Raw genomic sequence first — 27023 nt, forward strand, 5'->3', positions numbered from 1 at the left:
TATTAGCAAATATGCCTCTTTAAAAATCGGTTACTGGTACCAGCCCAATTGGTAGTATCTCTATTGGTGCATCGCCATCACAAAACCTTTATCCAAGTGAGCTGCAACTGCTATCTTTGAACTCAAGATGCAGAATTGCAATAAGAACCGAGGTGCTTCTCAGGACCAAGGGGACCAGTAATGAGAGGAAAAGTATAAAATGTGCCTTCAGTTTCATGAACCCTAAATATATCAAGCAGCAAATTGGACAATTGAAAAAAAATCGGGAACTGAGATTACAGATCGCTCAGCATCTAGGCACCCAATTATGAAAGTTTTCACTATTTTTTTTTTCAGAACTCATTTTAAATCACCCCCACCTCTGCTTATAAACTGCAATGGGATTTTCACATTCATCTGTGGATAGTAAACTGTTCAACTGCACTGCTTCTGAAATCTATTCTGGGAACAAAACTTTCAGAGAAAAGGGAAAATAAAAGGGAGTCCAGCTAAATACTCATCATCAGCCAAACAAACTGCGTAAATACAAAAGGGGGTTACACTGCAGTTAACTACTTGCATGTGCCTATTCCTTACAAAGCTTAGGAGCTTCTGTTTCAGGGTTGCTATTTTGATTCTTCCATGACAAAGTTGGTTTAAATAAAACAGCCATCATCTACTGGCTATGAAGTGCTAAGAAAACCTCTCCTTCCAGACAACTGCATTCTGTAGCTGTCAGGGGTACCCCTATCAGTCTGCTCCTGGCATTCTTGCCATATCTACCTGACACTGATGTATGGGTCTAAGCAATTTAACTATGCAGTTCGTCTAAATGCATTTCTAGCACCCTTACTCTCAGCCTCCATCCCACTCTGAACCTCCCCCCCCCACACTCCCCATCCAACACATCAATTTATAGTCTCTCTAAAACCACCCAAGTAACAACATCTAATCAGATTTACAGCCCACCATGTGCAATCCACAGGCTGACTCACTCCTTTAAGTTTAAGCATTACAAAAGGTCTTATCTACAGGTTTCTAGCTGCCTGGTTCTGGTATTGCTTTGAGTGTCAGAAAAGAAAGACATATCTTGTTTGTACTGGAAGAGAAAGGGTGAATACCAATGAAGGAGACAAGCCTCTGGAAGCTGGATATCAATGCTGGCAGAGACCAGTGGGAGGAAGAAGTAAAGCTTCTTGCCCACAACCAAAACACATTTTGCATAAATGCAGGCACAAGAGGGCGCAAGCCAGAACTACAGCTCTCACCCTATCATCATATTACTCCCTTCCTGGTTACATTTCTATTCCTGATAGATGAGATCTCCAAGCCACAACCTAACTTCCTATTACAGAGGGCAGGGCTCTGCATGAAACCGTCCAAAAGAACTGGCATGTAGCATTCAATATTCTGAACAAATTTCAGCTCAGCCAGCAGTGACCAGTTGTTACTATAGCTAGCAAGCAAGAGAACATAAACACCCGGTGAAATGTTAAACAATGTCTTTTTAAAAACTGTCCAGTGATCACGTGTACAAGACAAGAGCATCTGTGAAAACACAGCAGCATACAGACAGAACAAATGGTTCCTCATTTAGATCTGCCGAGGATCAAAAGGACACACCTGGAACCACTTCATCCAGCAGCCTGCTGGGTAACCATGGCCAAGTCAATTGACTACTGTGCCTCAGTTTCTGCATCTGTAAAATGGGTGTGACTGTTGCTTGCCTCCCTTACAAAATGCTTTGAGGTCTTCTACTGAAAAAGATATACAAGAGTTAGATGTTGGTAACATTGGTGTTGCCTCAGAAGATCCTTTTGGGCCATGCAATTATATGATGGCCCCTGCTTTCAGCTGAATTTGCCACAAACTTTGCCCAACACTTTAAACTCATCATCTTTAATTGTTTCCATTACCTATTTGCTCATGTGAATTACATCTTCCCTCTTACAGTCAAGAAGGGCCTGCCAAGTTAACAAATCTCATGCTAATGGTCTCAGCTTTCCTGGCTTTGTAGCAGAGTATAGAGAACATATGCTAAAAAGGCAAGAGTTACACTAGGGAACAGAGGCCCACTGCACATGAATTGGGGGGGGAGGGGGGAGGGGAAATCACACACACACACACACGGACTTGCATTGCCAAATATAACCCAGGAGGATCAACAGAAACACAATATATTCCACATTCACAAGGCTCTTAACATTAAACATGCTCCTTGCTCAGTGCTGCTTTCTTTAGGTGAGAGCCAAAAAACAGAAAAAAAAAAAGTGTCAAGTGTTCACCTTTAAGCAAGTGAGGAAAAGAGCTATTTCTAGTCAGCAGTTTTCCCATCCAAGTCGTTATAGCACCCGATTGATGACCTAGTGACAAATGAAAAACCATGACTAGCTTTTCATCTCTTGTTCACTAGTGCTATGGAAACAACACAAATAGTCCCAATTTGGAAAGAGCACTGCATATGGTCCAACTAAGCTGTCCCAACCAGGGGACTGTGCGAAGCTTCAGTCCCTGATTCAATTCGGCAGAGTTTCAGCTCAATTCAGTGGCCAAATTTCCGAATCCGAATTGAACCAAAGGACCCTTTAATCTCTCCGAATCTATTTGGAACCCTCCAAGTCAATTTGGAGAGATTTGGCGATTCAGACGTAGATACAGCTTTAACTGTTTTTTCCTACATGCCTCTAGGTAGTAGGGGCTCTAAACACTGTGGTGCTGGGGCAGATGCAGTGTCCCACAGAAGCACAGGGGGCTCCCCAGAGTGCTCGGCGGCAGAAGCACTTCCAGTCTACTTCCTGGTCCACGCTGGAGAGCTCCTGTGGGGCACTCCATCTGTCCCAGCACCACAGCAATCATAAGCCATGCCTGCTACCTCAAGGTGTGCAACACTAAAACACAACCTTTTAAAGCTGTGTCTGTATCTGAATCAGCATCAAATCTTCAGATTCGGATTCGGCCAAATCAAATCAGGGACACTGATCTGAATCAAAGGATCAAATCACTGTCCCTGATTTGGGTAGAATCCAAATCTGAATCAAGTAGGGCCCATTTCACACATCCCTAGTGAATGCACCTTTTTCTAGTACCTCTCAATGGAGGTACTAGATTTAATGCACATTTCCTAAATTTTTGGAATATAAACTTCATTGCTGAACAACAAGAAAGATTTCTACACCTCCCTGCCTGTCTGCCATCTGACACCACCAGGGAAGGAATCCTGCTTGATCTGTACAACAAAGCACCTCAGAAAGACACTCATGGACCCAGAGGAACAGATTTCCTGCTTCAGCTTCCTCTGTGCAAAAATGAAGTTTACTTTCTATATATGGGAAATTTTTACCATCATGAACTTTCCCTGAGCCTGATGAAGGGTGAAAGAACCTAAAAGCTTGCAGAAAAATATCATTATTTTTGTTGTTACAATTTCTCATTTGGTCTAATAAAAGGTATCATCTCTGAACCAAGAGTTCTAGATTTTTGTATTTCCTAAAGCACATTAGACTTGCTTTCAGTGAACAGTCCCTTCCATCTCAACAGTGCTTGTCCATCCAGGTGGAAAAGTTAGCAACTGCATGTACCCCCAGAAAAAAAGAGCTAATTGAAGACAGAAAAATTGGAAATTCCCTCCTGTTTCTTCCCTTCCCACCAACACCACATCCTCCAGGTTTCAGCCAACTCCCTCCCCAGGTTTTGCCTGCATAGTAAGCATCAGTACAAGCCCATACATGTCTGTGAATATAAAGAACCCTCTTACCAAGCCCAGCAGGATGAGCAGATGATGAATTCCATTCTAACAGCGTTAGTAGCAGGGGATTTCCAAGAGGACAACCATCAGATGAAAGAAAAGCAAGAATGATACCTTGGACCCTATGTTGGGCCAAAACCACAAGGGAAAAAAAAATACAGGAGAGGTACTCTAACGAGGTCTCAAGGATCTCCAAATGACACAGGGATGGGTGGGGAGGGAAGAAAAAAAACCCAAAATAACCACCCTTCTCCAAATTTCAGCAAAGCAACTCCTCCTGGCAAAGAGAGAAGGAAACAGAGATGTATTCTAGAAAAAGGAGCTACTCGGATTTCTCCTGTGCAAGAGAGAGTTGTTCAAGAAAAAGGAAAGTGCAGCCTGCCTTCTTTTATCTGCCACAGCAGCTGTTATCAGTAACTTTCCCAAAGTGTACTAAAATTGCAGCCTGTTGTTTAAGGACAGACTGTTCAGAAAAAGCAACGCTCACTGCTCCTATCAGAAATATTTAGCAATACCCCCTCAACAGCCCACTTTGGAACCAGATAAAGGGTCATTCCCAGTGCAGAAGGTTATGGTGCCAGCGGCAAACTGTGTTCTTTGCACTCTTCCAAACCCAGAAGTCGCCAGTTCCAGTGAGCAACGCCCTTGTGAAATTCAAAATATACATTGCATCCTTCTGACATTTTTCCATTAAACCCCGCCATTCCCTTGCATCTCTACAGTTTTCAAATGGTCACTACAAGCCTGTTCTTCCTTCAAGGAATTCCCGGCCATTTCTCTGCTTATTGCTCAACTGGAAAAGATCTCTGGGTAAAGAGCTTTCACCTTGCAGAAAATACCTGAAATGACAAGGAAGTAGCTCTGGGGGGGTGGAGGCGATGGAATATAGCTTACAGTGGTACAGTGAGCCACCAGATGCATTTCTTTATACCATCTACCAGGTGCCCAACTGTCTCCCTGCTTTAATGGAAGATTTCCTTTGCTCAGCATTAGAACTTGCACTTCCCCTACATCTACAACGTAGTGGAATAAGCTCCCAAATGACAAATATTTGTTTTTATTTTGTGGCAGCAAAGCAAACAGTAGTAAACTCATGTTGCAAGTACCATGCTTCCAAACATGGTCTGTTCTGTTTAGACATGAGAGGAGTGGGACTGTGAACAGATATATACTTCACCACTTCTGCAGAAAACTAATCCAGGGTAGGTAATATGAAAAGATGGAAGTCTTAACTTTAAAATGCCCAAGAAAGGCAAACAGTTAAACTTCCCCTGTCTTCTAATATCAGTCTTAACAGAATATCACCCATGAGTGCTAGAAGCTCTTCTACCCATACATCCCCTCCTCCTTCCCCCCCTCTCCTCCTAGCAACCTTTTAAAAACAAACCTTAAATGACATTTAAGGAAAACACACACACCATGCTTGCTAGTATGCAAATAAATGTAAGGATGGCCTAGAGTCACTCTTCCAAATATACTGCTTAGATTTAATGCAAGTTTCTGTATTTGAATATTAACTGAGCCAGTGCTGCCCCCTAGTGAGAAAAAAAAAAGTATCCATGCCTAAACAACTGGTGTTAACTTCTATGCCCTCTTAGTTTTTTCCTATACAGAAGCGTGTACTTTATTTCCCCCTTTTTGCTGGAACCCCTTGTCTTAAGTCAGCTACTGCTGCTATCTTTTCCCTTAGATGGTGAATTTTCAGAGTAGATGCTACAAGTCCACAGGCTGCAGAACTATCATCAAAAGGATGTACATAAGTGCTCCATGCATGCTTTACGTACAGCACTTTAATTTAAAACACTTTTTATAGACTATAAAGTTATAGCGCTCTTAAACATGGCAGAAGTTCAGTGATTGGTGAACTTTAATGCCTCATTTAAACAAGGGTTAATTTAAAGCACTGTACCCATTTTTCAATTGCTGCAAAACTGTGCACTTCTGTTAAGTCACGGCAATAGAGCACTTTAAAATGGCAAAATATGTGACTTCTGTACACACCTAAAAGTTTCTGCAGAAATGCTCCACACATGTTCTACAGCACTTGATATCATACCAACTTATGTAAGCTCCAGAGATCAAGGAGTCCCTTTGTGCTAGGCACTGTACACACAATCGAGAAATGGGTCCTGCCCCAGATAGTTACAAAGTATATGATGCAGCAAAAGGTGGTTACAAACAAAGGGAGCATAGGGGAACACACAATGTGTACATGTGCCACCTAAGATAATCTTGTTGCATGACCACATCACTGAATGTCATTAGCTGTCCTACATAAAAACAGCAGTTCACTAAAGGAACCATGTCTTAAAGTCACACTACCAATTTTGTATACTTATAATTATGTTCCAGTTAGCATGAAGATATTTCAGAGACAACATCAAATTTACTGAAAGCAACTTATTATCCAAAATAGTTAATATTTCTCTGAACCACAGGTAGGAAAAATTCAGGCAATGACATGTTATTTAAAAAGATGTATCCACTTAAATACAATACTAGCAATGACAAAGTTAAGCAGCGAAGACATTCAAAAGTTAAGGCTGAATTATCCAAACACAAAGATTTCTTAAACCTGAAGAGCAAGGAGAAAAATGATCCCTTCTGTCCCAACACCTGCAATCAAGCTAATAATTCAAATAGTGGAACTGATATATTTTAGGCTTAAGACAAAAACTCAAAAAAACTTAATCTTTGGTTTACATAGCAAGGAAGGAAAATTTAACCCCTTAGGGATTTCCCAACAGGAAATTCCAAGCAAGTGAAAAGAGGAGTTAGGACCCAAGTTTGAACTCGGTCTCTACTGCAGTGGGTGATTTGTGCCAATGTACCACCTTTTACATCATACATGCACTGGTCACTTTATCAATGTTGAAAAAAAACCCTTATGCTAATGCTACCAGTTAACATTGAATACTCAACTTGATAGGTAATTAAATGACCCAGCTTTATTTCAAATATTAGAACTGTACCATGTACCGTATAAAAATAAATGGTTTTCGTTGAAATCTCTTCTTACTGCCTCCATCATAATTAGATTATCTTTGGCGAGCAGGCACTTCTCACATACACCCATGTTACAAGATGCATCCCGCTCTAGTAAAACCAATGTTTAGCACATCCTTCAGAAAAGAAAAATAATCTACTCGAGTCCTGCTCTGCAAAGCATCTGAAGTGCTCAGATAGCAAGCAATACAGAAAACATAACATGAGGGGGGGGAAAAAAGGAAACCACCATGATTTGACAGCAACATAATCAAAGCATACATAACTCTATATTTTCACACCTTCCTACAGACAGCAGGGTCATGGGAAAATCTCAGAGCTAATCAGCAAGTCAATAACAAGCTAGTCTACAGTGAATACAGCTATTCCCAAATAAACAAGAACTATCCTTGTAGATGAAAATTACATGAAGATTAAAATATGCATAATACTGATCTTACACACCTCTTATCAATTCAAACACAAGGCTGTACTTCTCATGTGCACAGAAAAAGCTCGTCATGTAAGCCACCCATGATAACCTTTATCTGCTCAACAGAATGGAAATCATAAATATATAAAAATTTATTGAATATATAAAAGTGCTCCTTTCTGTAATGTCTATTACTTCTAATCCTTACTTCTTTCTAAAGCACCTGTCCCCATGTTATTCAAACAGCGAGCTTTCTAGGACAATTCCTGCTAGGATCCAAGATCATTCCCGTTTTGTAGACAGTGGTGGCAGATAACATAACAAGAATGGTCACCTCAGGTTACAGCAAAGGAAGTTTAGGTTAGATATTAGGAAAATTTTTTCACTAGGAAGACAGGAATAGATTACCCAGAGAGGTGGTGCAATCTCCCTCACTAGAAGCTGTTAAGGCCCAGCTAGTCCTGAATTGAGCAGTGGGTTGAACTAGATGACCTCCAGAGGTCTCTGCCAACCCTAATTTTCTATGATTTCTATGAAATGCAGAAAAAACACACACACTACAAGGCACAATATAGTAATAGACAACCTCATGAACATTTATTGCTAAAACAAATGGAACAAAACAGCTAACTGCATTCTTTCTATACATAAACAAAAGTCCACTGTACTAGTACACATCTAAATCAACATAAGCACCTCCTTATGAAGAAAGTCATAACAAATTCCACTAATTAAAACTTGCATGGAAAAAGTTTATCCAGGTCTGATTAACAACACAGCAAAAACTGCAAGTTATTCACACTACCACTCCCCAAAATGAAATTTAAACCATCCCTGGGGCATTGTTATAGTTAGGAGTTTGTGCAAGCAGCTGCTGGAATTCATCCCAAGTGCTCTTAATGAGGGTGGGGGAGGAAAAGGAGGAATATCATTATTTACTGTTTGCCACTAACTTTAGACTCAAAAAAGAAAGAAATTCAGGCATTTAACTTAATTTTTGTTTGTAACTCATCTAGATCAATTTTATTATAACATAAGATGACCTTAAATTTTAAAATGCTGAAAGGTTTCACCATAAAATGTGTTTCATATAATTCATTCTAATCCAATACTGGGGATGACTAAGTATGCACGATCCCATTGTTTTAATTAGACGCAAGGAAAACCAAATTTCCACATTTCAGTGTATTACTTGGTGTTTTCTTAGGTTTTAGGTGTTCAGTACAACCTTAAGATGCCTGACAGGCAAGCATTCCTTTTTTACAGCAGAAAGAGACACCAGCACAATAGTAAGTCTGCTTGCAATATTAGAGAACGTACGGCTGAACATTTCTGAAGTCTCTGAACTTGTAAAAAAAAGATGCAAGTACATGGGTCAGAGCACAGCAAAGCAGAACATGTCACTTTGTACATACGTTGTTGCGTGTCTGCTGGCCTGGAGGTTGGAAAGCCTGAACCTCAGCCCTCAGCCCAAGATCCCAGCTGGCAGCATCCAGCAGAAAATCTTCAGATTCAATGAGAGAACACTCTGTGCACTTGCAAGTTTCCATTGCTGCAGGCTGATTCCGTTCCCTAGAAATCATCCAAAACACCCCAACCTATCGTAATGAGCGAATCCATGTAGAAGCATTGGCAATGAGGTGGCTGCAGAGGGAGCTGTTAGCTTGTTCTCCCAGCTGGATAACTGGTGAGCCATGGAGTCAGCTTCTAAGAGAAAGCAGATTACATCATGCTGGAGTGATAGACCAATTCAGCATCCAGTGCTTGGTTTCACTTGTCAACAATGACTGAAAGATCAACAAGTGGAAATTTCTGTGCAGCTGGTGGGAGAAAATAAGGGCCTGATGCTTTCACTTGAGAAGAAAAAAAACAAGGCCTGCTCCTTTGCAGCACCAAGAACCCTCACTGGGCATGAAAAATATTGAGCCCCTTAACAAAAAGTGCTGCTTCCACCTTAGTGTTCCTTCACCATTGCAAAAGGTGGTATGTCCCAAGATTTCTCATCAAGCAAGACTGGTCTGTACAAAGGATGGGTTCCTTCTACAGGCAGTCCTCGGACTTATGACACAATTGGTTCCTGAAAACCGTGTTTGAGTCAGAACTGATTTTCACATAGGAAACAGTTATAAATGGGGCACTGTTTCCTGAATGAAGGCCCAATACCCTATTTTCACCAAACAATCCAGAATTTTGTACTCGATCAACTATAGATGAGTATTATAGCTACGTTAATGTATTTATATTGTAAATAGCAATCATATTGATTTGGAAGAACTTCTTTGAGGTGACTTTGCTGGACTTTTTGAAGAGCTCTTGGCTCAAGTCTTCTCAGGAGTCCTGGCTGCAGGTTTTTCTGGAGTCTTGCCAGCTTTTGTAAACAAAGCGTCCAAGCAAATTTGAACAGATGTTCTCCAGGGAGATAGGCAACACACTGAACTTGTTTGCTGGTGGGGTGTGGCGTGGCGTCAGATCAAGCATTGTAAAGTCAAAACTGACATCAGAAAGTTGAAACAGGGTGTCAATTTATAAGCGTAAGTGTGAAACGTCGTAAGTCGAGGGCTGCCTGTACTTTAAAGATTCTTTCTTTGCTTTCCAATTTAATTATTAACACCTCTCCTGGAATATCAATGATAATCCGTATCCTTACCTGTAAAATATTCTGACACTTAGGGAAGACGTGTCTGAACTGTAGATTGGACTATATATATTCTTTTTTGGGCACCAAACTCTAAAATATGTCAGGTATTCAGTTATTCCAACTTCTCTCTAAGCCTAATCTGTATATAAAATAAACTATTCCAAACAGTAGATTTTACAACACCTTCAACTCTCCTATGAAATATGAACTTTCTTTTCTACTCAGGAAAACTTGTGCAATCTTTTCTCCTATGCCTGAAGAAAGGTGCTCGTGTCCCAAAGCTTGCAATTAAAAATTTTTTTGGCAAAAATTTAGCTGGTCAAATAAAAGATACTAACTCTACCACAGGTTCTGAAATTCTAACAAGCAACTTTATACATATGTTCACATCTCCAATCTCCTTTCAATACCCAGTCCCTACCAATAATCCCAGGGTTCCCTGTAGTTCAGTGGTAGAATCCTTGTCTACCACAGAGGAGACCTGGGTTCAATTCCCAGACACTTCTATGACTAGTCATGGAGGCACCAAACATCTGGACTCAGCCTGGTCTTTGGATTCTGTCTCCATGGCCTAAAGGGAGGATGGAAGGACTGGGCAGCCTCCACTCCTCTATCAAAGGTATATACATTGAAAGTCTGTGTAGCCCTCACGCATACACCATGATCCAGGAGGATTGATGGTTGTAACCAATAATTCCACAAAGAAGTCAAGAGTTTTACCATGTCCCCTAAAAGGAAGTTTTCTAGCTTCCCAAAGTACACTTTCCAATTGCTAGTGATTTGACAAAGAAGGCATGCAGATATGATAATGATGGCCAGCAGTCTAAAACTTCTAAGAAATAGCATAGATTCATCTCACTTGTCCTCTTTCCTAGATTTTATGGCTCAAGCAAAAGGATGCAAAGTATTAATTTCAATGACAAAGCACACATAGATGGGTAGACCAAAAACACTCCCTTTTATATGCGCAATACATTTAAGAACCTCTAACTTATAAAAACTGGCTTTCCAACTTTGTGTAGAACCATCCCCAGTTCAAGAAAATCTGCTTTTTAGTTAAGTTGCATCAACAATTTCTTTCAAAAAGCCTATAGCACAACTTAAAAAAAAAAAAAAAAAAAAAAGACTGTTTTCTTTATTCTACTTGTGAAGCAAATGCGACAGCTCCATGACCATATACTCTCACCCTGGCCTCACTTAAACTTATAAACACTGTAGGTTTAATTAAGACGATTAACATTCTTCATATTGCGAGGTCCTTTTGTTCTCTTTACCTTAGTGCTGTCAGCATGTTATTAGTGATGTGATATAATCAGTGCAGAGTTACTGCACTATGAATTAGCACAAGTCTACAATGTTTGCACATTTCATCCATTAAGAATGGCTTTTATTTTGCCTCACATAAACTAAAAAATAAGTATTTTTAAAAGAATTCTGAAAAAAGAGCAGAGACTACAACTACCACTTCATCAAAATAAATATTGCTAATTTTGTCTTCCAATATTAAACAAATCACAAAATGGCCATATCACCACAATGTGACAGACCTGCTAGACATGATCTGGCTATTTTTTTAGTATGCACAAGTCTCAACCACAGTTGTCTGCAAGCTCAGAGGGATGTTACTACAGCAGTACTTTTCACTTGGCAGCCCCAACATGCTTCATCATCATCATCATCATCATCACCACCACCACCCTTTAGCTGAGGTATCCATCTGCTTGGTTTCTCCAACTCTGAGATATTATGCTTCTTCCATCACCTCCTTTGCATGTCAAGACACCCCTGTGGTCAAATCAATATAAAGTTATGATCTCCACCTTTTCTAGAAATCTAGCCATTAGCATATTGTGCAAATTAAGTACAAATTGACTAAAAACACCAAAGCAAGTATCCTTGCAACGTGCAATAGCAAGTGACAGAACTCAGCAACAGAGAAATGAGGTGGCTGACTAAAGGACTAGCCTGTATCCACTTCTGTCACTCCATCAAGCCTGAAAACCTGCAGCAGTAAAACTGGAGTGATACCCAAATACCACACTCACATCTCTAGGCCACAGATAAGGAGATAACAAGCTAGTACCTTGTTTACTAGTATGACACAGACTCCTCACAAAATTAAGACAGAAAAATCAGATGGAAAAGGGGGTAGACATAAGCCTGCTATTTTGCATGGAAGGAAAGAAAAATAGTCAATTGAAATAGGCTCACTCAAGCAATTTCCACCTGAGAACTGGGTGAATCTCACCTAATTATCATGAAAGGTGACTCAAGTGGGCTTGTCCACATTTTTAGTATAACAAAGCAAAACTAAGGAGCCAGCCAGCAATGCTTCAACCTGATCTGAGGAACATGTAAAGCAATACCCCCCACCCCAAGACTTTAAGTCCCTACAGACCATCTCTATGTTATCAGGCAGATCAAAAAGACAGCCATGTACATCTATAGGAGTGATCTACTGACTACTCTTATCCTAAAAAATCATAGTGTCTTGGCAAAAGAACTGCTTAACATTTCCCTCATCCAAGTCCCAATTCCATGTTTTTTCTGCCAGAGACTGACAACAGAATTACTCTATGTCTGTGACTCTGAAGCATCTAGATGTCACAAGTTCACATCTTCCTTGTAAGTGTATTCTAGTATTACAAAATCTGTTTGAAATACAGAATCACAAAATATTTGGACCTTACAGTTTAACACACCCAACTTGCACTAGCTTCCATGCATCTCTCATCTATTGGGAAAACTAAAGCAGCAACTTCATTCAGGCTTCTTGAAAACAGGGCATTTGAGGGAACGTGCAACACAAATATGAAGAACATAAAAGGGCAGTGGCACAGCTAGCATTATATAGTGCAGGACTTGTTCAGGTCATACAACTACTGGAATATCCCAGTATCAAATTTTGGCACCAAGCTGCAAATTTGCAGCATGGTACACAGTTGCACATTTGCTGTGTATGGTTTGCGGCATCACAAACAGGTTTGAGGTGCTGCAAACTACACATGTATGTTCGTCTGGATGCACCCCAACAAGTTGGGATGGTTTTGACACTATGCATTTCTATTTGAAATCTGAGTATACCTTGTGAATCCTGTCTGCACACCTAACAGTGCTAACATGTCACACTTGAAAAGATCTCAAAGCACCCTAGAAAGCCAGGACATCCTGGTTGAGAATCACTGATCTAAAAATGCACCAGCTGAAGCTTAAAAATGGAAATACTGGAAAGGCCAAGTGCAATGCCATCTTCATTAGTTTAGCATCCAAAGAGGGATTCAATTCTTCCCACCAGCATGCTGGAAAGGATTCAAAACAAAACACTGTGCGCTCAAAGCCACAGTACAAGCTACAAAGAATAGCCTCTCTGACGTCCACGTTGACTTTTTGTTCAGAAGCTCTTTCTACAGCAGAAGAGTAAAACACTTTCAGTGTATGCAGGGCAAATACTAGCAGTCATGTTCCTTTCAAGTTTACTTACTATTCTAACCATTGACAGTAAATGTGCACCCAATCTCATGTTCAACAAAAGCACAAAATGTGAAAGTAGCAAGATTCCTCACCTTAAAAAGTTTCAGGATATGGAAGCTCAGCAAAAAGCTAGAGCTTAACTTTATATCTGGTTTCAACTGTAAAGTTTTGCAAGGTCACAAAAATAAAAGCAAGTTGTGCTACTGACTGAAAGGAGCCAACTGAAAAACAAAACTAATGCTACTGGTCAGACAAGTCAACATTATATGTACATAATGTTGATTTGTCTGACCAATGGCATTAGTTTAAAATACACACCTTTAAAGATGTGTAGAACACTGTAAACTAAATAAGAGGTCAAGATAATTTAGATAGGACTTGTGTCAGCAGTCAGCACCATGTGAGAGCAAAAAACTACACTGAACTGACAAACTTATAGCCTAGAAACCACGATGCCAACAAAACAGGAACTGTCCAGGTAATCTGACTGATGGAAATACCTGCCACAAATCAACACATGAAAGTCAGGGGAGAAGAGGAAAAAAAAAAAGTCTCCCATTGCCTGAACAAGGGTGCACGTGCCTGAAAGCTTGCAAAGAACTTTTTCCAACAATTTGGTTGGTCCAATAAAAGATATCACATCAAACCAAAGAACCTTGCTTGCCAGGGGAGGAAAAATTAAGTTGTTTGGATCCTCAGAGATCCACATCACCTTCCTTTCAAATCTATCACGGAGATACTGTACTCAGGTCCCACCCAAACTCAAGGCTTGCCCATTTAACATTTTTAATACAGCAGGTCTACAGGCCTCAGTACAGGATTAGAACCACATTACCTTAGATGCCCCCCTGAACATTTAAATACTTTGAGACTACTTACATACATGGAATTCTCTTCTCATAAGAGTGGACCATATTTTCAAGATGCAATCTATCCTCCTATGGCAGAAGTAGAAGGCAAGTGAAGGCATTTTACTTGGTACACATGCCTTGGGGCAGATGGTGGGGAAGAGGCTGGCACTGTGCTGATACAACAAGAATCAGGCCCTTTGCAGCTCCCTTGTCATCCACCCCTGGACATCTTCTTACAAGTCAAGGCTGCAAGGGTATCAAGGATGTTTTGGGCACTCTGCTCAAAAATGTTGCTGACCCCTGTCCTATGAGATGCCTTCTAAGCAATACCAGAGCATTGTTTTAAGACTTCCTAAAAAGTGTCTTTAAGGACAAAAGTGAAGAGACCAGCAAGGTGCATTGCACTGGCCTCACCATCAATTCAATTCATTTAAAGGATTCTGGCTAAATGTCATGCTCCCAAAAACAACATAACACGCATAACAACCATAATATAAATAAGTTCGAACAAAGTAACTGAACTACAAATATTATACTAAAAATAGAGCCCACCAACATAAAAACCAATATAAAATATAGTAGTAAATCAAGACAAATCTATAATATTGCTATACGCAGATCCACAATTGAGACAATGAAATCAAGTCTAATGTTAAAATTTATCATTCATATCAGTAATAAAGGATATTTAACCCTAATCACCTCAGCCTTATAAGCAAAAATTGCAAGACTGTTTACCAAAATTTGGTTCCGTTTGCTGTAAAAGCCAGACTACATTTTTCAAACGGAGAGAAATTTATCAGTTTCTCCATGAATAGTAATAAATAGGTTCTCCTTATGTCATTATATAAAGACAATTGCAAAATATAGTGGATGGCATCCTCCAAAACTCCTAGACAGACTAGGCAACATCTTTTAGCCCTTGGAATGGAAAATCTACGTCCAGCCAGAACAGCGGAAAAATCCCAGAAAGTGCAAAAGTACGGGAAAGAAAAGCTAACCAGGGTGACTGGAGAGGAAGGGGATGACCTCACTCATCCATTTATAACACTGTAGTTTTGATCTCCTGGATATGAACCTTCTAAATGACACATACAAAACAAAATAAAAGCATGCGGCTCCACTAGTCTTATCCTGCACCTGACATAACTTCTAATCAATTACACAACAGCGCAGATCCACAGAGTCTCCTCATACAACCACAAGAAATAATGCTCTACTTCCTCCCATTCTCAAAACTCAAAGCAGCATCCCTTTTAAAACCAATTACCTTCACCATATGTTTGATGGCATGCAATCTAACTTTTGAATAGATGTGACAGAAACTAGGAATTTCTGAGTTCCAACCTCAAAACTTACCCAGATCTCCATTTGAGCCCCCCTCCCAGCCTAGCTATTCACTTTTCCCCTTCTAGGAAATGGAGAAACCCTGACTTTGAAACTGCACTGCAGACAACATCGTTTCAAGTCTGCAAAGCACTATGAAGCTATGGGGTTGTTGGTTGTAGCTGTGTTGGTCTAAGGACACAGACAGACAGGGCTCTTTGGGGAGATGTGATATCTTTTATTAGACCGATTCAATAGCTGGAAAAAAAAATGTCATCTGCAAACTTCCAGGCACAAAAGGAAGAATGGTGTTTGTGCCTGAAAGCTTGCAAAGAACAATTTTTTCCCACTATTTAGATGATCTAATAAAAGATATCACATCTTCCCAAACAACCTTGTCTGCCTTTGAAGCTAATAGATCACTTTGAAACCGTCAGCTTATGACAACTGATTAAATAAAAGGCAAAAGCAAAGCACAAGTTGAGAGAATAGTTTCCTGTTAGGTAAACGCCTCCGTTCCTTCGCTGAAATGTTATGTTCTGATGAGCTGCATCTCACCACTTCATATGCTATTTCTGTACTTTGGCAATAAGAAGTCTGGTTGTAAATAAAAAGCCCTCCTTTAACCAACCCTCATAAAAATCAGGAAGAGACAAGACAACGCACTCGAAAACAGCACACCTTCCCTCTGCTCAGAGAAAGTCCTATTTTGAAAGGAAAAAAAGGACCTGAACTAGACTTTTTAGAAAACAAGTGAAAAAGCTCCTTGGCAAGGTGTTCAACAAAACCAGAATGCTTGTACGTGAACAAGCCACTATGCACAGGAGACAGGAATCTTCCCTGGGGAACTTCAAGAGAATAATCATTCCAAATCAGCCATTTTAGACATCAGAGGTGAACATAGGGCTCTATGGAATCCACTGCAATTGAATGCACTGAAAAGCTTACTGTAAATTTTTATTAAAAATAGATTTTGTGACCTCTGCTGCTGGGCTTCTGTTGCAAGAAAAGGGTGCTCCATGCTCAGTACGTGATAAGATGCTAGTGAAAAAGGCACAGTGTTAGCCACAGAGTCATACATGGTTTTCTGTCAAGTTATGAACTATTTGCTTCTTTTTAACCACTTCCATTGCTAAGTCTTACACTTTTTGAAAACAGAAAAAGGTGAACTAGTCGAAGCATTTAGAACTACATCACTGAAGGCAAGCTGTTTAAACACTTATTTCTCTTGGATGTCGTGCTATACATCAGAAGCCCTTTTAGAGTCTTTAAATGGTATTACGCCTCTTCCTGGGAAGAGCACAAAAGAGTTCTCTTAAAGGTCTGGACTACTGCAAAAGCCTAACCCTGTTTTCTTGAAAAGTAAAACAAGACAAATACCAGAGAGAGAGAGAGAAAAGGGTAATAAAAAGACACAGGATGAGGTTTTGGATTCTGATGATTTCTCCGACTTATGATCTAGCTGCTAAGAAATTACAGGCACAGCAGACAACTTCGTCAGTCGAAGACCTGAACCGTTTTTTACTAGCCTTGGGTTGTTTTTACCTTCCCATTCTCATGATGTAATCATACCACTATTGCAAGAAGTGAAGCTGTCTTGGATGACCAAGTCAGCTCTTATTAGACAAAAGGCAAAAAAGAGAAATACAGAAAGGAGAAATAAGTGTGAGGAAGGAAAACAAAATGTAAGCAAGGGATTGACAGCAGGGACCGCAAGTTCCCATTTAAGTTGTTCAGGACTTAGCTGAAACCAAGGGATCTGGTGATGTCATATTTCCCTCCTTCCAGCTCAGGCAAGAGATGGGAAGGTGATGAGTGAGGGGCCCGGGGGATGGGGGGGGGGAGGGGGGAACACCAGCAGTTACTGGACTGGTAAAGCTCTCCGGGCACCTATACATGAGTGTGGAGGCTCCTCCGACGCACCAGAATTGCAGCGCATCGGAGGAGACTCAATAAATTGAGTCTGCTTGGGCGTGGCAAATACCACACTCCAGCAGCCTCCTGCATCTCATGTCTGAGCATCTCTGCACTTAAAAATAGCATTGGGGCACTTGAACTCAGGCTTGTCAAATAAGCTTTAGATCAAGGCCCCCTGTCGCCATTTGAAAATGTAGGGAGGCCAATACATGAGGCACGGCAGCACTTTAATTAGAACAACTCTTGGAGCCACTTAATTAAAAGCACTGCCCCCACCCCCACAACATACATAAGAGTGTCCACTGAGTCTGCCCACCCTGTTGTCCTACTGGCATATCTGCCCAAACAGCATCTAAAAGGAAGGAAACAACCCATTATACTCAATAAAAACAGCTGTGACCATTTCAACTATGAACATTTCTAAATATCTTTGGGGTCATTCTTATGCCAACTTTAGCAGAAACTTTGAAGAACGTCATGGTTAAGTGAAACAATCTAATCTGGAGTAGTATTTCCATAGCCAAATGTTGATTTTTTTTTTTAAATATAAAGAATGATGTACAGGATGAGACAAATTGGACTATTACCTTTGACAGTTTAAAAATATGGGCTTTCACATAACCACCTCACCCTTGCCTTTGAGCAACAACACTGTTGCTACTTAAGACGTAGTCAAAGTCGAACACAAGCAGTTCTGACAACCTGGACAAAAAAAAAAAAAAAAAGGTCAGCTTCTTTTTTGTTTAGAGAAATGATTCTGTCTACACAAATGTGGTTTTTGGGAAGCCCAGAACATCTGTGAAACACAGAAGTAGCAACTTGCTTCCTCAAGTGGTCTGTCCTTTAATCCTTCTGTTTAGGTTACTCAGGAGGGTTTGATGATACTAGTGGAGTACGTGCTCACATCTGGCACATCAGCTGCCATGCCAAACAGTAAGGCAGCCTGGATTCCTCACTACTCTGCAGAACAGTCCTTCTTGTAGCCTTACCACAAGACTTGCTACACCACTGTCTTTTAGTAAGAGTTGTTCAGAACATCCCTTTTTAAAAATATGCTTCCTATTTGACTGGCAAGATCCCACACAAAGGCTACTGACCGTGTGTACATCATGAACACAGTTCCTCCTTTAAGCCACTGCAAAGATTAATCTGGGTTGTTGGAAAGCTTCCGAGAGGTCATTTTCTTACATCCGTTGCATATTTTGTCTTAAGTGCTCATTACTTTGTACTTACATCAGAGTCCATGCCCATGTGTGTATGTGTAGGGGCATTTGGGGAGGGAGAGGTCTTGTTGCATTAAGTTTGCAAAAAGCCTTCTCCTCTGTGATGCATTTATTCAAATACTGATTGGAATTAATACCCATTTGATACATTTTGTTTGATATCCTTATTCCGTTCATTACAACATGTTAAATTAAATTAGTGTGTGCACGCACATCTCTCAGAACAGATATTTTAAAAGCAGTACCAGGTCTAGTTTCTATACAAAAGCATCCGAGACTGTTTCAGCTATGGGAAGGAGGACTAGTTAGTCTCCAGGACCATTTAGTCCTTGGCTTCTCCTAAGATTTCCCAATAAGAACCAGTAACACAGGGTAGTAAAAAACAAACCAACCAACCAACCAACAACCCTGTCCATTAGTAAATGAATACCATTCGCTGCATAGCCAGAGTGCAACATAAAATCTAACCCAGATTAACAGGGACCAAAACTTGCAACACTTTTGTCATACACAACAGTGACTGTTTTTCTTCTGTGTATTTTAAACCATTTTACAGGATAGTCTGTTCAAAAAATGAGCAAATAAACCATCAAAAGGTGACCTCAAGGTCACAGCGAGCTAGCGAAAACACATCAGGCTTAGCAATATTTTGAAGGCAAACAGAAAACATTGCAACCATAAAGACCTGGAGCAGCCAGAATGCGCACTGCAAAGTCAGCAAGCATCCCAGGTTCAGGTCAGTTCAGACCCAGGTAGCATTGGGGACCGGATAATGCAGCTCTGCAGGCCAGATCCAGCACACTGGCCGTATGTTTGATACACTTGTCTTAAGGCATTCCTCTGTGCAGAACAGGAACAAGGCAAATTACTTTCACACCCTGCAGCACTTTGACTTGCAGGTCTGTGCATGCATGTTTCCTGAAACAGGCTGAAAATCTGCTTCAGTAAGATGAAGGTTACAGCCATGCCAAGATGGAAAAGGGTTTTAAATATATTAAATAAGATTTGAAGAAATTAACACTTCACAGCCTCTAAAGCCTGAAGTCTTAAACTTCACTCAGGTAGAGAAAGGCAGTTAGCTGTGTTAAAATGAAGGCAGGGCAGCACATGGTGGCAATTTAGAGTGGTCATTGTCAGCCAGGGTGCTGCGGTGCCGAGCTCCATTGTCAGTCAGGGTGCTGCGGTGCCATGACATCCAGCCCCTGTAAGAGGAGATTAGCACTGGCTCTTCCCTATGCCAGGCACCCTGCACCTGCTTTAGCATCCCAGCAGTACTCTCTGCATCCCTCTAACTAGCTCCAGGAGCACAGGAGGAGCAGGCCAATGAGCTGAGCTGGAAAGCACAATCCACTGCCCTTGCTCTGAACAGCACCTGCGGGGCTCTTCCCCTGTGAGGCCAAGCTCCTGGAGCTGATGGGAAAAGCCACAGGGAACAGCTGCTCTGCATATGCTCATTCAAGTCCTTAGAGGAGCAGTTGCAATGGCAGGGGCTGCACTTACCTCCCTCAAGTAGAGACAGGTAATGAGGGGGCAAAACAGCAGAAAGAGCAGGGTTCTGCCCCTGCTGTCTTCACTTGGCACTAGCCTCTCCACTGGTAGCTGCCACCGTCACCTCCTTCCACCTGCTGCAGGGACAGCTGCCTCCTTCAGGGGTCTAATGACTTGCTTGCAAGCTCCTTCAGAGGTCTAAGGACTCACTTGCAAGCTCCACAACCTGCCCCACCAGGCAGCCCCTACCAGTGCCAAACACCATGCACCAGCCCTCTAGGGTACCTGCCTAGCCTGCCAGCCTGTAAGATCCTTGTACGTGCTGCAGGATGCAAGGCGGTAGGCACTGCAAGACAAAAAAAATTAGTCTTTAAGTGGGCTGCTGCTAAATTCCAAAATTACAGAAGGGTGCCTCAAGTCTAAAAAGACTGAAAACTACCACCTTAGACCAAGCAACTCAAGGAAATTGCTAGCTTTTTGTTTTCACTCATTTTTTGAATACAGAAAAACAACAGAACATTTTTTCTATTGCAAAGAACTAAGGAAGACCAGAATGTTTTTGATACTATGAATTCCTATTTGAAATCTCTGGGTTTAGTTTGTGAATCATGTTTGCACACCAAACAGTGTGAGCACTGTATGGCATCCCGCAGCACTCTTGAAAAGATTTCACAGCACCCTATTTAAGGATCACTGACTTGAAGACTAACTCAGAGGCATATGTTAGCTCTAACATGCCATTCATAGCATGCAATGAAGTAGGCCATCACCTACAAAAGTTTATGCCTTTCTGAACAAGTTTGCATGTAAGATGCCACCCTGCTCTGCCTTCATTCAGGTAGACATGCACTGAGCCTTAATAACAAAAACCATGTGTCAACTGCAGTTGTGTGTCAGTGAATCAGTCCTTAAACTGAAAGCTGTCTTCACCAACATCATAGCATCATTCTGCCCGCTGCAGGATGGAGATCTTGTGTCAGGAAAGAAACTGGCTAAACATGACCACCTGGCTACTGCAAACACCAAGTCAATTGGCTGAGGACAGACCTTCCTGGGTCTACAAACCATTAATTTCCAGTCTATTCACATATATTTCTGTCCCTGTGGCATCAGTTTCCTAACCTCCGAGATGTGCTTCACACTGCAACACCCTTCCTTGAACTGTAAGCCAAAATCAGAGTTACCACTGAAATAGTTAGCTTATCTGTCCCTCTGACTAGATGTTTAAAATCAAACAAGTTCATGGCCAGGCAACATTATTTCTTTAAGATTTGTCAACAAAATGAACAACCACATCCACTTACTCCTGCATAACTATCCCATCAACAGCTGTTAGAGCACTTTCCAAGGAGCCCCTGACCTTTCACAAATGAGAACAGAAATAGCAGGAAGTGAAGACATTTGCTTAGGATCATCCAACAGGACAGTGGCAAAACCCAAAATAAAACCTAGGTCTCCTCACATCCCCAATCCAGCATCCTATACCTTAACACATCCACTGTTCCCCCGTTTACTCTAGTGCAAGGTTTAGAGTTGGGTTCATAGATTCATAGATGTTTGGGTCAGAAGGGACCTTAGCAAGTCAGAGTCTGACCCCCTGCCCTGAGCAGAAAAGAGCGCTGGGGTTAGAGAACCCCAGCCAGGTGCTGGTCCAGTCTCCTCTTAAAGACCCCCAAGGTAGGGGAGAGCACCACCTCCCTTGAAAGCCCACTACAGATTCTGGCAATCTTTACCGTGAAGAAGTTCTTCCTTCTGAGCTGGTTAACTTAGTACGTGGGCCAAAAGTAGCTGAGACAGACAGGTAGCTTCTTAGCAAGTCTCTCTGATGCTTGTCATCATTATGGACTGGATAGGGAGGGAACTACCTCTCTACTTTGAAGCAGAGGAAATTTGTGGACAAAAAGCAAGTAAAAGGAAGAGCCAACAATAGTTTTGAGATTTGGACAACTTTAGGAAGCGGCAGAAAATATGGATCTTTTAATCTATAGCTAACCAATTTAAATATGCTAAAGGAAGCAGTAATTTCAAAGTTACTTCCATTTGATGGTGGTTAAGAGACTCCCCATAGCTAGTAGCATCATTCCTGTTTCTAGCAAAAAGGAGGCTCTCTCAAAACTGAAACCCTTGTGGGTATTCTCAGAGGAGGGGCTACAAAATGGATGAGCATGGAGACTGAATTACCTTACATGGTGTTCCCTCCAGGCCACAGCATGGTGGAGAAGAAAGCTTTTTTAATTTTTGCCATCCACGCAGTGTCTGTTTTACTACAAGAGAACTTTGGCTTTCCGGTCTAAAAATCCAACAACTTTTCTCTGCTCTAAAGTTATTAAAAAGACAACATTTTTTTAAAATGTAAAGCATTTTATTTGCCATATTTCAAGTCATGGGCATTATTTAATCTTTTCCCAAAAGCACTTATGCCAATGAATTTGCCACAGATTACTGGACTCCTGCCTAGACATACCTTATAAACAACCAGTCTCTGCAGCCAAAGAGCACTGCTTCAGAGAGATCTTTGCCAGCTGCTTGTAGACAGTGATTTGGATGTGGGGCACTATAATACCCTTTAGTAATACAGAGTGTAAAAGGAATAAAAGGATAAGAGAAGAAACAGATGCAAAAGATATGAGGCAAGCAGAATTAAGAATGCTCAGACAGCTGCAGTTAATGCCCAAGTTTATAGCAAAATATCAAGGTCAAGCCAAAATTTGATTGTATTAGGATTAAAGTGGGTCACTAAATGTACTTTTTGCAGTTAAATAAATGGAACTGGAATGGTGGGACAGAGCTACCTTTAAATAAATCAGGAGGATGGTTAGGTACTGAGATCACCCCACTCACCCTGCCTTAAAACCTAGAGACATATTTAATAGCAAAAGAACCATTCCTAACATATACCATTCAGGCATTAGCCTGATCTAGAACTTTTCTAGACCACGGACTTTTCTACCGATTCAACAGGATTTGGACTGAGCTTATGAAATTATTTTAATCTTATCCTACATTATAACAGTATTGCCCATTTATCTCATCTTATCAACTGGTTTTTTGCTGTCAGTAGCAGCAAGCCTTAGAACATGTAGCGGGAGATAATATAAGCTTAGAAGTTGCTGCTGAAAATAGAAGTTACTAACAGACTGAGGCAGGTATTTCACTCCAAGACTGAGACAGAAAACATACCTTGCACCAGGGACTGGTTTGCCTCAGAAAGAATACCTGGACATCTGTTACAACTAAGGATTTTTTATTACACCCAATATATTAGAAAACCTTGATGGCAATGTAACTGAAGGGTTTCCTCCTCCACTCACACCAGGAGCTTAATTTAAGAGCTATTTTAAGTTTTATGAGTTTAAGAGTTAAATATATGACTGTTCTCTTTGGGGGAGAAAGAGTTTGGCAAGTTCTTTATGAAGTAAGAGGGCAAGCAAGGTTCTTTGGGTAGATGACATATTTTACTAGACCAGCTAAATACTTGGAAAAAAAGTTCTTTGCAAGCTTTCGGGCACAAAACACCCTTCTCACAAAGAATCTCTCAATCCCTGATGAAACATGTTTGTGCCCAAAATCCTATATAAGAGCTTTTTCCCAACTATTTAGCTGGTCTAATAAAAGATATCATCTACCCAAAGAACCTTGCCTACTTATGTCCTTAGACCAAACCAGCTACAACCAGCAACGCGTACAAAACAAGACACTTTTAAAATGGTCAAATTTTGACTACAACAACTTACTTGATTTCTCATCTTAGCACCTCTGGAATTACATGCACACACTTGTGCACACACATTCCCCAGCTCTTGACTGAAAGGAATGTCAGACATGCTCACACGTGATCTTGCTGCTCTGTAGCGGCTGCAGCGTACAAAGGATTTAACTGTTGGCGCTACCATGTAAGCCAGGGTTTCACAAGTTACAATGTTGCAATGCAAGCCATGTCCTACACATGATGAAAAAAGGAATATGGTGTAAACAAGGGTTTTATTAGCTCCAGAGCTCTTACAGGGAAGCTCTAGAGTTCTTCATTTATCAGATCAGTAATGAGATGTTTGCCAGAGGGAACCTGGGTGACTGTGCAGCTGTCTGTTCACTCATTCATGCATGCCTCTGGGTAGTTTCACAGGGCAGGACCTGCAGTGCCACTAAGGACTTACACATTTATTTTGTTTCACCTATCTTGTTCCAAAAGGAACCAAACCAAAACTCACCAGAATTTCCAACATCATAACTAAACAATGATGGGAAATCCTGACTAGTCGGAGGCAACAACTTTTGAAAAAATACAGAGCCCAGCTGAAGCTTATCTCCCCTTTCAACTCGACTGGGCAGGCAAAAAGGATGAGGGGAGTGACGGAAAGAACTGTATGGCTTGTTAAAACAAAAACTGTTGCCATTTTCAAACAACTAATTAATAGGGCCGTGTGAAATGGCTGTGTTTCATTTCGGTTCCAGCCATTTCAGAAGGACAGTGATTTGTTTTGGTGTTTTGGATCACCATTCCATTTAGATTTGGCTGAATCTGTTTCAGAGTTTCAATGCGTTTTGGTGCCTATTTGCAGATTCGGATCAGCCAGGAAGAAGTAGGCACAGCTGGGCAGCTGCAGGTTTTCCCCACAGTTCCTCTGGCTGTGCCTGCCTCTCCCTGGGCAGGGGGAGCCACGGGAGAGGCCCCCATGGCTGTCAGGCTCAGCTCCATCCCCCACCCAGCCCCAACCTAGTCCCGGCACTTGGGGAAAAAGCCCCGTACTCACCAGTTGTAGCAATGGTGAGTAGGGCCCCTGGGGACTTGTGGCAGAGCCCCCCCCCATGCAGTGCAGGACAGTGGGGGGGGCAGTGGGGATCACCACCCCCCTGCCTGGAACCCACATAACAGCTGCCCCACAGCACAGGTGCAGCGTGGCTCGAGACGGTGCTGTGCGCTGTCTGGGAGCTGGGGCTACTGGGGTTGAGCAGTGCCAGGCTCCGGCTGACAGGTGGAGCTGCCCCAGCTTCCAGACAGCGCGCCATGCGCTGCCGAGCCACGTTGCACCTGTGAGATGCGAGAGTTGCCATGCAGGTGGTGGCTGCCAAGGGGCAATTCCCGCTGCCCCCACAGCCGGGGGGCGGGCTCTGCCACAAGCACTCAGAAGCCCTAAATTACTGCTGGTGAGTGCAGGGCTTTTATATTTATTTATTTTAAAGTGCAAGGACTAGGTTGGGACTGAGAGGAGGACAGGGCAGGGCAGGGCTGCCCTGGGGGTTCTCCCACAACTCCCCCTGCCCAGAGAGAGGCAGACACAGCCGGAGGAGCCACAGGAAAACCTACAGTCACCCAGCTGTGCCCATTTCTCCCCACCTGATCCAACTCTCCAAAACAGCGCGGAAACTCCCAGACAGGTTCAGCTGAATCTCCACCAAATCTAACTGATGACCTAAACTCTGCACAGCCCTGCTAATTAATGTTTTTTTTAAACTGTGGTAGAAGGAAGGAGATATTAGAATAACAGATTCCCAGCAATACTAGTCTCTATTATCCAACAATAATTTGCCCTTTGGTAATAACAGCTAGATATAATTTTGGAAGAAGCATTATGAAATACAAGCTGCCCAAAAAAAGATGGCCAAATAATCAGTTAACCAAGCTACCCTTTAGCTGGCAATACAAGTAAAGATTCCTTTCTGGAAGGAACTTTAGTTTCTAGATGAATATGAAGTCTCTCTCTCTAGCAAGCACAAAAGTTTCAGCAATTAAAAACAAACATTTTCTAACGAAAATCAAAACAGGTTTCTAGGACTGTTGCTCCCATTAAAGTTTGTAAAAATCGTACTAAAGGAATTAAGAGATTCAAAGAGTGAAGATGGAGGCTTAAAAAGGCAAAAGTTAAAACTTCTTTATTAATTTCAATGGGCCTGGGTTCACACTTAGGTTTTAAAATTTCCACTGATGAACAAAGCAATACCTAAAAGTTTCCTAAAATATTGGACATGCAACTGTGTCTATCCACAAAAAAAGACATGAAAGAACAAAACATTTCCATTTCCCACAAGTGGACTCAATCTTGGCTCAAAATTTGATGGAAGTCAAAAAAGGCAACACAATTTATACTGCAGGAAGATTAACTCCTGCATAGATAGTCCCACCAAGTCCCAGGACTTTCTTGTCCACTTCCTCCCAGCTCTGGCCAAACTCTATACCTATCAGATTAGGAAGTAAACACTTGCCAGAGGGAACCTGGGTGGCTATGAGGCTCATCCATGCACATCTTAGGGCAGTTTCACTGGGCAGCTCCTACAGGCTTAGATGCATGTCCAAGGAGCAGTGGACGTTCCCCAGGGAACCCTCATTAATAACCTTTGATCTGCACTCCTATGATTTTTATGACTAGACCATTATGACTGATTGCAATCATAATGTTTTTCTCCATTAATGGTAAAGGCTGCATATCCCTAGGGGATATTCCTACATGAACCAACAGGTTACGTGATAGTACAACTCTGCAAGTCAAAAGCAAGCAAAGAATGTTTGGAAATTAATTTTTTGCCATACCCTCTGGTACCAACATATGCAAGACAGTACTTGCTAACATGCTGGATGATACTATTACTGGGTGGGGGGAACCTTATGTAACCATCTAGATACCAAAGACAACAGACTGCCACCATTCTCTACAAGGAGAACACACACAAACATACATGCATGTGTGCGTAATATATTTTTAAAAGCCATTTACTCAAAGACTGTTATGGCATCAGGCCCATCAACGAATTGTCCATTTGTTTGGGGGGTTTTTAAATAAACTAATTTCGCTCAAGGTTTACAGGCATACCTCATTTTTATTGCGCTTCGCAGATATTGCGTTTTTTTTTTTTACAAATTGAAGGTTTGTGGCAACCCTGCATCTAGCAAGTCTATCGGCGCCATTTTTCCAACAGCATTTGCTCACTTTGCATTTTTTAGCAATAAAGTATTTTTTAATTAAGGTATGTA

General features: G+C 41.4%; 1 protein-coding gene across 2 annotated transcripts in view; it reads right to left on the bottom strand.

Annotated features, from left to right (window-relative positions):
- MOB2 (MOB kinase activator 2) overlaps window positions 1–27023 on the bottom strand; it is a 190522-nt gene that overhangs the window by 129512 nt on the left and 33987 nt on the right. The window contains exon 1 of one of the 2 annotated variants that reach the window (XM_019551616.1): window positions 3734–3783. The exons of the other annotated variant lie outside the window; for it this stretch is intronic. Coding sequence (XP_019407161.1) covers window positions 3734–3768 — 35 coding nt within the window. The 5' untranslated portion in view covers window positions 3769–3783. Of the gene's footprint in view, window positions 1–3733; window positions 3784–27023 lie in introns of those variants that run through there. 2 annotated transcript variants of the gene reach the window in all.

The sequence above is a fragment of the Crocodylus porosus genome, unplaced genomic scaffold (genome assembly GCF_001723895.1).
Source record: "Crocodylus porosus isolate Cpor-Errol unplaced genomic scaffold, CroPor_comp1, whole genome shotgun sequence".
Taxonomy (NCBI): Eukaryota; Metazoa; Chordata; order Crocodylia; family Crocodylidae; genus Crocodylus; species Crocodylus porosus.